Genomic DNA, 12,799 nt, shown 5'->3' on the forward strand with positions numbered 1-12,799 from the left:
TGCGAGAGGTGGTCAAACACCCGACCGTGGAGTCCGTGGTGCAGTGCGAAATCGATGAGGTGCGTTGTGCTGCCGGGGCTGCGGGCGGGCTGCCCGACCTCACAGCATCCTCCTGAAGGGAGCTTCACCTGCTGTCCCTCGTCAGCAGCGAGCGCCTTCGCTGCCGGCTCTGCTGGCGTGACACTGACAGCGCCACCTCTTTGCCTTACAAGTCATCTACGTGGCAGCTGGCTGCCTCCTCCATGTGATTTCTTTCACACACGTACGGTTGAGGCCCTTTCCCGGCCGGCGTGGGCCAAGCACGGGATCTGGAGGAGCGCCCTGGCTTTGTGGAGGTGCTGCTTTTCCCTCTGCCTCGCTGCTGAACAGAGCACTGCTCCTGCCCGGGGAGGATGCTTGCTTTGTTGAGCCATCCCCTGTGACTGCAAGCAGGAAATAAGCAGGGGGGATTTGTTTCCGTGATAGATGGGCTAGTCCTCCTCCTCTCGGCCAGTTTGGTCTGATGTTTTACTTTCTTAGAAAGTTTTACTCGGAGCGAGGCTGTATTAGGAATGGGGAACGCTGTTGTATGAGACTGAGTGCTCTGTCTGCCAAGCTAAGTAGGCAAACGTGCCTGGTTTTGAACAAGCACTGCCTGACACCAGCATATTTTTTTGTCTCTGCCAGCTGTGAGATGCTGGTAGTGTTCAGTACAATTGCTGGGCCTAGGGAAGTGGCTGTCTAACAATTTCAGAGAGAAAACTGTCTTACTTATCTTATCGGGGGACTGATATAATGGCTATAGAGCAGAGATGTGGATCTTTCTCTTCTTGCATCCAGAAACCTGCTGGCTTGGGTTTATTTAGGAGGAAGTAAAAGGGTTTAGCTGAGATCACCTCTGCAAGTGATGTCCGCAGGGAAAAGGAGCACAGAGCAGGCTGATCTGTAATCATATTCTCTCGGTTCCTCAGGGAGCTTTTGAAGCTCCAAGTTCTTGTTGAGTTTGGCAGGGACAGCCCAACAGTGTCACTGAACCCTGAGGCCGTAGGAAAGGGCTGAGTGTAGCTTGTTGGCTGAAGATGCTAACAGCTCTTGAGGATCTCGCTAGCGAGTCGGATTTGTGCTGAAGGCATGGAAGGAAATGACTCATTGTGCTGTTCTGTCAGTTGCAACTGCACAGTAGCCTGGGATTTAGTTCCTTGTAGCCCCCGCTGACCCACTTGTGCTCTCTGTGTTGCAGGATGTGATCCAGGTATCTAAAAAATACCTCCCAGGGATGGCAGTGGGGTATTCCAGTGCTAAGCTGACCTTGCATGTGGGAGATGGTTTTGAGTTCATGAAACAAAATCAAGAAGCCTTTGATGTGATTATCACGGACTCGTCTGACCCCATGGGTAAGAGTTCTAGCCATAAAAGGGCACTGATTTCCATAGTCTCCCTTCTTTTCTCTTCTGCCTACCTCTTGGAAGTTATGCCAGCCTGCCCAGGCTCCTTTCAAGTGAAAAGGCTGTTGCTGACTTGGTGCTTTTAGCAGAGAAAGGGAAGGATGAAAACCAGAAAATTGTATTATCAAAGCTTCAAGCCAGCTGACAAGTTTCTCGCTTCAAAATTCAACTCTAGCAGCTATTGCTTCTGGCAGAGAGTTGATCCCTGAGTCCAGCAATCTCATGGGGGGGACAGCACCATGCTGGCAAGGACAGCTTTGCATGTGTGCCTGCTAATAAAGCAGTGGCTCACACACTGTTGGTGTAGCACTTGCCCCTAAAGATGGTTGTGCTGAGGCTGCTGTGTTTCTGAAGGGGAAAACTGAGGTAGAGAGGGACCAAATGTAGCTGTGGCACCTCATTTTGGGGGCCTGATGACAGCTGTTTGAGTCATCTTCATTCTTGCTATAGTCACCACAGAGAGAGGCATCTTTAAAAGGCAGTTTGGAGCTGGAGCTCTGTTTAAAAAGTGCTCCCTGAAGCAAGAGGCAGCTGCTAGCACTTCCTTTGGTAAAGGTCCTGGGCTTGCTGTTGAGCAAAGCTGAAATCCTGATGGTTTTGCTGTGCTGGGTGCAGGCTGGGGCTCACCCAGGGTGAAAATGTTTCTTTCCTTTTCTACCAGGTCCTGCAGAAAGCTTGTTCAAAGAATCTTACTACCAGCTGATGAAGACAGCCCTGCGAGAAGATGGGATCCTCTGCTGCCAAGGTGAGGATGCTGTGCCTGGGCAGAGGGTGATGCCAGATGATTGCCTGCCAAGTGTGAGGCACAAAGGGGACTCTTCTCAGGGAGATATGGCTCAGGGAGTGAGAACATTTCAGCTCCCAGGTACAGCAGTGGTTTTGTTCTGTCTGTGTCAGCTCATTTAACAGACTGCACTGAGTAAAACTGGCATAAGGGTCTTGTCTTGCCTTTGAAACCACACGAGCTGTGCAGAGAGAGCAGGCTGGGACTTGGAACCACTGTTAACCTGGCACAGGCCCGTGCAGAGAGGAGGGCCAGCTCTCACCTTGCATCCTGCCTTCCTCTCTCCCTGTAGGTGAGTGCCAGTGGCTGCACCTGGATCTCATTAAGGAGATGCGTCAGTTCTGCAAGTCTCTGTTCCCGGTTGTGGAATATGCCTATTGCACCATCCCCACGTATCCCAGCGGGCAGATTGGCTTCATGCTCTGCAGCAAGAACCCGGTGAGTTTCAGGCACCTCAAGTGCCCTTTTCCACTCCCTGGAAGCACCCACAGACTCTGCCTCGGGATGTGCCTTGCAGAGCTTGAGCTGTGGCACTGAGTTCTCCCCCAGCTGTGGGCCTCAAGACTCATGCTGAGCCCTGGCTCTGCCAGCCCAGAGCTGCCATGCAGCCTGCTCAGTGCTGAATGATGTGCAGAATTGACCAGTAATATAACCAGCTGCCTTAGAAAAGGTCATGGTTTTCAGTATACAACAAAATTGGAAGGGAGGAAGTTGCTACCAATTCACAGAGCCTGTTAAGGCTTTGGCTTACCAGTTCTGGCTGTTATAGAGTGGGCACCTGCCTGGTAAGAATCAGCCTCTGACTGGTGATCTGCTCACACTGAGGCCTCCAAGTGAGAGTCAGAGTTAGGTTGTGAGCTGCTAACACTGTGTCAGACCACTCAGGTCTGCTCTTCCCAATCTGCTGCAGTACAGAGAGCTGCAGTACAACTGTCAGGTGGGTTTTGGGAGCTGCAGTGCTTCTGCTGCTGCACATGATTTATCTGGGGCTGTGCCTGACTTAACACAGACAAGGATTCTGCTCTGAAGAGCAAAGCTTTGCTTCTTAAATGCTCGGGCACGCTGACAGCTTCATCTGGCACGTGGCTCTCACAGCCTGACCTCATGCACTGACATCTGTGCATAAGGGCAGTCAGTCACACGAGTTATGGAGCACAAACCCCAGCCCTTGGGGCTGTGGCTGTGCATAACCCTTGACCTCATACTAGAACAGAAAGTCATCTGTCTTCCTGCAAGTCCTCTTGGTTCTGCGCCATGCATCAGAGTGTCTGTCACACAGCCTTTTGCTCCTTACCCAAACACTCAGAGCTACCTGGCTTTGTTTTCTTGCAGAACACAAATTTCCGGGAGCCTGTGCAGCAGCTCTCACAGCAGCAAGTGGAGGAGAGGAGTCTGAAGTACTACAACTCTGACATTCACCGGGCAGCGTTCATTCTGCCCGAGTTTGCGCGGAAGGTGAGCCTGGCTGAGCTGCAGTGCCTCCACCAAGGACGAGGTGGGAGTGGGACTGAGGATTTCCTGCAGCCCCAAAGGCTTCTGTGGGCAAGCCAGAGTAGGGCAGGGTTTTGTATGGCAGAGCAGAGTATGAGTCAGTCAGGAAAGGAGTTCAGTTTGGAGCTGTTCTCTGGGTTGATGTCCCATGCCTTGATGGTAGATCACTCCTACTTCACCTAGTAAAACAGTCCAGGTGCCTGCAGGACTGGTGTTTCCCTTTGGAAAGCTCCAAAAGTCTTAGATAAAATGTGGTTGTGGTTTCTAGCACAAACCAGAGGGTAAAGAAAGGATGCTCCAGTGTAGTTCAATCTGCCTTCATCTCCCAGCCCCAGCAGTGTTCAAAGCCAGGTTGGATGAAGCCCTGAGCAACCTGCTCTGGTGGGAGGTGTCCCTGCCCAGGGCAGGGGGTTGGGGCTCCATTCCATAAGCTCCATTCCAACACCTAAAATTCTATGATTCTGTGATCTCCTGACTGGGTTGCAACTGCAGGTTCCAGGGGAAAAACCTCCTAAGAGTGTCCTAGGGATGAAGGCAAATGCCATGGTTGTGTTGCAGAGGTGGTGGCTCATATTTCTGCTGGTAGAGCTGTGGCCATCCTGACACTTTGCCTTTGGCTGTCTGCAGGCCCTGAGCGACGTGTGAGACTGAGAAGCTGCTTCCTTCCTTCAAGTTGGACCCTGAGATCATCAGTGATGTGGTTGGGACCTTCCCAGCAGACTGCAGATTTGCTCTCCACTATGTGGGATTGTTTAACCCTTTGCCAGCCAACATTCCCTTTGATGTGTTAAAGATGATGGGGCATAAGCCAGATAAGACTATTGAAAAGGTCCAGTGACTTATTGCGTGAAGTCAAAACTGTTCTTTCCAGTACTGGAAACGTAAGATGTCTTTTTCCTTTCTCTCCTCCCTGCACCCATTCTAAATTCTCCCATCCCTGTGCCCCCATCCCACCTCCACCCCCACAACTGACATGATGTATTTATAACTGACACATATTTCTGTCTGGTGATCTGGGAAGAGTCCAGAAGGGTCCCTGACTCGGCCTTAAGCACAGAGAGTGAGAGCTTTGTGCACAGTTAGCTCGCTCTCTCCTCCTGGGAGCTCCCTGCTGCTGAGACATTTGACTGGTAACGGGTCTGAGCCTTCGTGTCCCACTGCCCTCCTGTGACACCTGCACTGCTCTGCAGCACGGCTGGAGAAGTCACAGTGCAAACTGTTGCCATTCACCAATAGGTCTCCCTCCAACCCTGATGGAGTAGCAGTATTAAACACCAGCCAGGCAGGCTGGCAGCAAAGTCTTGTGGCTATTTTTTTTATTTTATTTTATTTTTTAAATTGGTTGGAAACAGAAGTGCTGAGGTACCAACAGGCTGTGACTCCTGTTCTTACCTCTGCCCTGGGAGTGGTTCCAAAGAATGTTTATCAATATGGTGATAGGCGCTTTATATATATAAATATAAATATATATATATAAAAAACAAACCTTAGCTCCATTGCCTGCTGTTCAGTACTGATGTTGGGGAGTCAGTTGTGCTGACAAATCTCTCGTCTCAGTCATGCTGAGATGCCTCAGGCCTGGGTATTTGCTAGTCCTTAGGAGGCATCATTATTTCTAATGCTGCCCCCAGATGCATAAGTTGTTTTTCGTTGTGACTCTGTGAGATGGATCTGCCTCCAATTCTGTTCTAAAGACTCCATCCCCCCATGCAGTGGGCATCCTCCTCCCAGCACAGCCACTGCGCCGTTGTCACTCCCTTGCACTCGATTAAACACTCGGCTCTGGTTAAGGTGACATCACTGTGGGTCAGTGTTCTTCTTTGGGGGGAAACAGAGACCCTGAAGGTTTGCTCTGCTTCCAGCAGTGCTCTGTAGTTGGTCTGACTTCCTCTCTCCCTTATCTCTAAGGATGATAAATTATCAAAAGTAAGCTCTGATCCCACTGCATGTTTTGTCTTGTAACCTGACTGCCCAATACCTCCAGCTGCAGAGTCAGTACCTGCTATCCAAGCTATTCTGCAGTCCAAATGCTGCCCCTGGTAACAGCTTTCCAATCTCTTTTCCCTCTGCCCATTTCCCTGCTACTATCAGGTGATTCCTGTCAGTCACTGATCCCAATCCGTTGCACCTTCCTTTCCTCTGCAAGGATTGTGGTGGCTCCGAGGGCTGAACCATCACTGAGCTCGGGCTGAACAGGCTGGGGACAGGCACTAGGTGGCATCAGGAGAAGACAAAAAAAAAGCTCCTTCTGAGAGAGACTTCTTGGTTTGGTAAGAGAGAACTAGAAGGAGCAGATTGCAGCAAAGGTTGGGGTTGAGCTGTACCATAACTGTGACTCTACAAACAGTGCAGGTGGTGCAGTCACTGCATGCCTACAGCACAGGATTTGTGGGATCAGTCCCAGCCCTCCTGCTCCTCCTCTTTCTGGTGAGACTTGCCACATATTTTCCATTACCTCCTTCTACCACCAGTATCAGTAGAGCTTCTTTGTGGTCTTCAGGGCATTGCTGAGCTGCAGAGCTGAGTCTGGATCTCCTCTGTATTCTTGTGTTGAGAAGGTAACACCTATTTTGTCTCTTAATTGTCTGGATAACTTGTCTCCTTTCTCCTACATCAACCGATTAGTTAGGGCTAATGAGGCATTTTCATTGCTCAACTCCTGTATTTTTATAAAGAGCAGAGCACAAAGGAGGCTGGTTCTAGCTCCTCCTGTTTAAATTCCTGTGGGACCTGAACCCCATTCAGCCCTTCATCCTTGACAGAAAACTACCTCTGGCACTTTCTCTCCCCTGGAATGGAATCAAGGCCAAGGCTGTAGTCCAGGAAGTCCTTAGAGCAGCTGCCAACTAGTAACAAGTTCAAGCCTTTCACCCACCCTTGGTGAGTACAACAATGCCCAGGAGGAAAAGAGCTTCCTCAAACCTGTTACTGGCCTCCACACAGCTAATTATTACTTCTGGTTCTCTGAGCTCTCTCCAAATGTGTAAGTTCAGCGAGTGGCCAGCGATGAGAGCAAGGAGACAAGGCTGTTTCCCATCCAAGTGGTATATATTTTGTCTATAGGGCCCTATATTTAGTTTCCTAGTCACTGTTCTTCACAGGCAGTTTCAAATACTTCAGTGCCTTCAACAGGTGAAGACAGATCAGAGCCTGAATCAAACACTTAGTGCAGCCATGGCTTGTGCATCTATAGCTGGTTCCACCTGAGCAGCTCTGAGCTTCAGGGCTTACAAGTCACCCCTGTGCTGAGCACTGCCACAGGTCTATTGGCCCTCTGAGCTGCTGGGATGCTGTTTGCCACCTGTCAGGCAGTTGTGTCTACAGATTGCTCATTCCTTCCACAAATGTGTGGCTGAGTTACACTGCAGGATGCAGTAGCCAAGGACTGGGGAGTGACACTGGCAATTTGGGTAATGCCCAACAGGAGAAAACTAACAGACCTCATATAGAATTGAGCACTGGCCACTCACAAGTGACCTCTGCAGAGTCTCTAGGTGGGCAGCTAAATCACCTGAGTAACCTTGTTCAGATCTTTAGCTGCTTTTTGCCCAAGGTTAGCCAAGCAAAGGCTGTTTGTAAGCAGAACCACAACGATGATGTTTGTCTAGACATGCTGCAGGCATGTTCCAGCATCTCATTAAGCCAGGAGCATATGAACAAGGATAGGCTTTGTCCCAAGTAATGTACAATGTAATATCAGTCAGAGCAGGTGGAGACAAGTGAGGGAACAGAGCCTGATGGGCTTTAGCACATCAATTGCTTAAGCCTCTTGGCACCCTTTGAACTGCGTCAGTCTCTGCTCTGAGCTTTACTCATTGAACTAAGTCAATTTTTAGAAGTTCAGAAAAGAGCTTCAAAAAAATTAAGAGAAATCTCTTGCCTGTCTCTCTTGAGCCCTTTCAGTCAGTTAATCAGCAGGAGCATTGTATTCATCCAGAGCTAATGTTATTGAGGCCTGGCTGAATTATTGATGGAGCTTGGCTGGTGCAAGAGGCTGCTGAAGTAAGAATGACATTCATCTTTCATCAGAACAACAGCCTCTGGTAAGCAAGCAGTCAAAAAAGTAGTAACAAGTGCTACCAAGTTCAGGGAGAGGACAGTTCCCTTGATAGAATGGTGGGGGAAGAGGAGGGAGAAGTGTGGACAACATGAAACAGCAACTCAGGTCTAGCAAAAGAGTCAGACGAAATGCTGTCAAAAAGTAAGATGAGAAATTTAACCAGGTTAAATACTGAGAAGTACAGGATATGTTTTTCCTAGTTTTGTAGGATGGAGTTAAGCACCTTTAAATATGCAAAAGATGGGGAACTGGAGCCAGGGAATCTCACTTATAGCACAGTGATGTGTGAAGCAGATAAAAACTGGAGGATTATTACAAATGTTAGGGATCTCAGCACAGGCCTTTCAAGGACATCAGCTCCATGGCTAACGGGGCTTGAAGTGCCAAGGGCTGCCAGAGCAGGGACCCCACAGAGGGCCCTGCCCTCTCCTTGGTACTGAAGGGCAGCACAGCAGCTTATGGCTGGGCATCTCCAGCAAGGAATTTGCAGAATAAAGCTGATCCTGTGTGTCAGGGTTAAGGGCAAGATGATGTATGTGATGGACCTGTGTGTGTTTCACCCCCTTCAGCTGTAGGAGAGGAGAAAACAGAACCCCCCCATCTCTGCAATTCCTGTTTAAGGCTTTCCCAGCTAAGTGGTCCCTTCTGTGGTGCTGACAGTCTCACAAGCCCATCTGTTAATGTCCCTGGTAAGCTCTTGGACTCCTCACAAGGTGCAGTGCGTCTGCAATCCCTCAGAAAATCCAAATGGGAAAGAAATATTACTATCCAAGTCTTGTCCAGCCAATCTTGCCACCAACACAAGGTGTCTGGTGTAACAGAGGTTAGTTTTGGCAGCAGGCAGCAACCCCAGGCTTCACAGCCTGAAACACCTCCTGTTTGGAGCCAGGCAAGACGTTTCCAGTGGGAAACAGTGAAACAGAAGTGTTTCATAGCAAGTAGTTACTTTCGAGGAAGATTTTTTGATGGAACAACAAATGTTTAACTTCACGTGCAGTTAAATAACAAAAGGCTTTGAGCATACCACTGAGGCATTATGCTCACCCTCCCCTCATCCTCCTGCAGTCCCTTTGGGGTCGACAGGCAGGGAAGGCAGCACAGCTTCCCCTCCCCAGAGAGCTGTAACAGGCCTTTAGTCGTGCGTGCTGTGACAGCAGCATCCCTGTGGCTCTCCCCTCCTCCTCCTGCACCTGCTCCGAGCTCTGAGCAGAGAGAGCAGGAGGCTCCAGCCCACGCTCCTGCAGTCTCTTCCCTGGGTTTGTTAGATTAGTGCCAATGAAAAGCCATGGCTGGAATGGCCACCTGCATGCTCCTCCAGGCCCCTGGGGTGCAGAGTGCCAGGGAATACTGCGAGCTTGGCCTGATAAATGAGCTGATTTCAGGTCCATGAACGAATTGGTTTCCCCTTCCAGGAAGGCTTGCAACTGTCAGCTGACTATTGCTTTATTTATTGCATTGACCTTTGCAGCTAAGGGACTCTTGAGGGCAGAGAGAATGGGTTCCAATGACAGGAAGGTATTTGAACCCTTCCTTCAGCTGCAGCTGAGTGCCTCACCTTTGGGAACCAGACACTGCTCTGGAAGCCTGATGTGATTCTGCTATGTGCTTCAAGACATGGGGATCTGAACCCAGACCAGGCAACAAATGGGCAAGAAGACAGCAAAGATCCAGGCCATAGAATAGAGCAACTGAGAAATTATCTCGTTCCTAAATGTGGTGTTTGGTGCCAGACACAGTCATAACTTTTGTGTTCCAGCAGTGCCCACTCTCCACCACTGCAGACACACTGGGGAGAGGCCAGGAACCTCTTTCTTGAATGATAAAACCTCTCCCACTGCCTGTTGTTTGTGCAGCTTTAATCACAAAAAGATGGAGATGGTCTCATGTGATCATGGAAGCATATTCTGATGTACTTCTGAACCCACTCTGCATATCTGCTGGAGCCACACTAACTGTGAGACAAAATCCCCAGAGAGCCAGGCATTTGCAAGAGTTACTGCCTGCAGAAATTCCTGCTAGAGCATCCCCACCCTACCAGCTTCCCATGGAAGATAGATCTACCCTCACTGTGAAGTGGTAGAAACCCACTGAGTCCACATGCAACTCCATGCAGGAGAGCATCAAGGAAGACCACATCTAAAGGGGTGAGTCAGCCAACAGAGAGAAAGTGGTAAGAGGAAAGAATTATCAGAAATGTTTATTGTTGACCTTCACCCTTTCCTGTACAGGGTGATAAGCATTTAAGGGTTGGCAAAAAAAAAAACCCAAACCATAATTGGGGCCTTCTTAAAGGCCAGACAGCCAATGAACATGGAATAGGAACAGTAGGAATGGAGAACAAGCCTGGTGCTGTATGTTGAGCTCTATCCAGTTACTAAAAAGAGCAAATTTTATCATCACAGAGTTATTTTACTACTTTTGGGGAAGGAGATGGTGCTATAGCCTATGGTGGGAAGGTAATCAGCAGGGTCTGCAAAGGGGCTGGAGGTCAGACTAACACAGGGAAAGCAGCAGAGGGAATGTAAGGAAAGGGAAAGGCACTAGGTAGGGAAGATAGAGAAACCTGGAAAAGAGGTGCCTGATATTGAGAGCTGCTATAGCGGAACCCAGAGAGAACTTGTTTGGATTTAGAGATCTAGTCCTACTGTGGGCACTGAGCATAAGTGCTTTGATGTGTTCCCTCCCTCCCAGCTGGGAAGAGACCCCCAGCCTTGCCCAGGCTAGACAAACAGGTTTTGTCTGCTGTGCCTGTCAGCAGGGCCACAGGTTTGGGGCTGGCGAGCCTGAGCACAAACTCCCTCCAAAGTCAGCCCCCTCATGAAGTAACAGTCACTTTATTACTGCCTTTTAATCCCAGGACAGATTCTCAGCAGCCTGGTTACTGCTTACATCCCTGTGGGCCTGCCCAGAAGCTGCTCCCTGGCTCAGCACATCTTCCCTCCTTTGGTAGGAGCACTGTCACACTTGTGACCCCATTCAGCAGACCACAGCCCATTCCAAAGGAAACTGCAGGCAAAACCACATTTATTAGAAGCAGCAGTTTGGTCAGAGCAGATGGCCCCAGCATGCAGACCTGGCTGCACTGCCTCTGCTGTCTGCCTGGCTTTTGGGCTAGTGAGCCACCAGGTTTGGTCCTGCCTCACACCCACAGCACGGGATTCACCTGCTGCCTGCCTGTCAGCCCCAGCACATCTCACATCTCAGGTACCAGCCCTCTGTTCCTCTTGAGCAGCCAAGTGTGCTTTCTCCGTTTGCTCTTCTCCCACTTTTCCCTCTCCTGGAGCAAATCGGCCGTGGGTCATTTGGCAAGTCCCTGTGATTTGTCTGCTCACTAGAGCCTGGTGCTTCACTGCTCTGTCTCAGCCCCAGAGTGGCTGGGAAGGGTTTGACAGAATCCATTACACAGGGCTAACACAGCAATTCCGATAAACTAGCAAGATCAGTTTAAAAGGAAATAGATAATGTTTCATCTGTGGTGCGTGGAAGGCAGCTCGACCAAAGGGAGGGTGAGAAACAAGGAGGTTACAAAGTTCTCCAAGGAAAATCCATTTCTAGAAATTGCTAGATTGTTACTTTTCCCCATAAGACTCTGTGACTCAGAAAAGATTTTTTTTCTCTCTTTCAGTGAGGGAATCCAGCATTTTCTTTCAAATAGGCATGGAAGTGATGGCATCTTTTCCCTCAAGAGCATCCAGGGTGGGGTAACTGGCATCAGGAACTGGATGATTTGCAGGCAAAGCTCCATCATGCTGTTTCCAGGAACTGTAATGCTGGTAAGAGGTAGAAGGGGGGAACAGGTTTTTCTGCCTTCTGTTCTTAGTTCTGCCACAGCATCCCCTGGCCAAGTCACCTCCCTGTAGGGCTTTTTTTTTTTTAATGTGCTGAATTAGCATAACAATTTACCTTTCGACTGTCAATTGTTGTTAGGGTCAGGGGAGGACTTGCCCTGAAGCTTCTGGAGAAGGGGCTGGTGGTGAGAAGGGATCTCAGCTCTGCCTCTCACAGGCTTGTGACAGTGGGTGCCAACCCTGCATGGTGGGGACAGTGCAGAGCAGATAGCAGAGCTTAACAGCACCTTCTGCTGGCTCACGAGCCTAACTCACTGCTGGGACAGCTTTTGGGGCAAAGGGAGAAGCATTATTCAGTGCTGACCAGAGATCAGAAGAGGCAGGAATGTACTCCAAGCAGCCAGCAGATCATGAGCCTTTTTCTGAAACCTCACTAGGCAGAGCAGCTCCAGCTCTGACCAGCCTGTTGGTACTTCGTTTTGTCTGTAACACCTTTAAACCCAACATCAGGATTCACTGTGTTGACCTGTACTCCTGGGACTGCTTCAAGAAGTATTGAAACAACACTAGGAGCAAACTCCAGCAGCCTCCAGCAGGCTTCCAGGTAGTCTTATGTGCATTTGCCAGACAGATGATCCCATTGCATAACTGCAGCCTGTGTCCTGGTGTTCCCATCCAGGGAAAGCCAGGCAGGTTGGCATTCCACAGTGAGATGCATCACTGGATGTAGAGATCCAGATCCAAATACCCTGACAGTCTGGAGCTATTTGGGCACACCAGCTGAAGGTCCAAGCCCATATCTAAGTACTAGTGGCCAGAAGTTTTACCTCTTCCCTCTGAATCATCCAGCACTGGCCAGAGGTTTGTGCAAGCTGGTGGCCTCTTCTACCCAACGTTACATCTCAAACAGAATTCAGCTGACTAGGAGAGGCACAGACAGTGCCTACCATTTGTCCTTCTGAAGAGACAGCATGTCACTGAAGAGTCCCAAACCTTTGCATCCTCAGCCTCTGCAGGTCTGGCACATGGAGAGCCCAGAGGCTCTGAAGTATCCCACTCAAGCAGCCAAGTGTTAACAACCTCTCCAAAGTCTAATTTGCCTTTGATATAGACTTAATTGTTTGCGTCACCCACTGGGCTGGGGGAGGGCTATAAAAGGGGCTGCAGCCATTGTCTGAGGCAGAAGAGAGCCCAGGAACAGCTCCCTCTCCCAGTCTTCCTTGTTCAGCACAGTAGTCACAGCCTGTGCATC

The 12,799-nt window shown here is 49.6% G+C and overlaps 1 protein-coding gene across 1 annotated transcript; it reads left to right on the top strand.

Annotated features, from left to right (window-relative positions):
• Positions 1-5: 5 nt before the first annotated feature.
• On the top strand, positions 6-4,848 carry SRM (spermidine synthase; the record flags this gene model as incomplete). The annotated part of the gene is made up of 6 exons (XM_009074135.1): positions 6-59; positions 1,220-1,373; positions 2,086-2,169; positions 2,501-2,646; positions 3,541-3,663; positions 4,327-4,848. Coding segments are annotated over 6 exons (579 nt in total), but the record flags the coding sequence as incomplete, so codon positions are not given.
• Between the last annotated feature and the right edge of the window lie 7,951 nt (positions 4,849-12,799).

Source organism: Acanthisitta chloris, unplaced genomic scaffold (genome assembly GCF_000695815.1).
Source record: "Acanthisitta chloris isolate BGI_N310 unplaced genomic scaffold, ASM69581v1 scaffold32344, whole genome shotgun sequence".
Lineage (NCBI taxonomy): Eukaryota > Metazoa > Chordata > Aves > Passeriformes > Acanthisittidae > Acanthisitta > Acanthisitta chloris.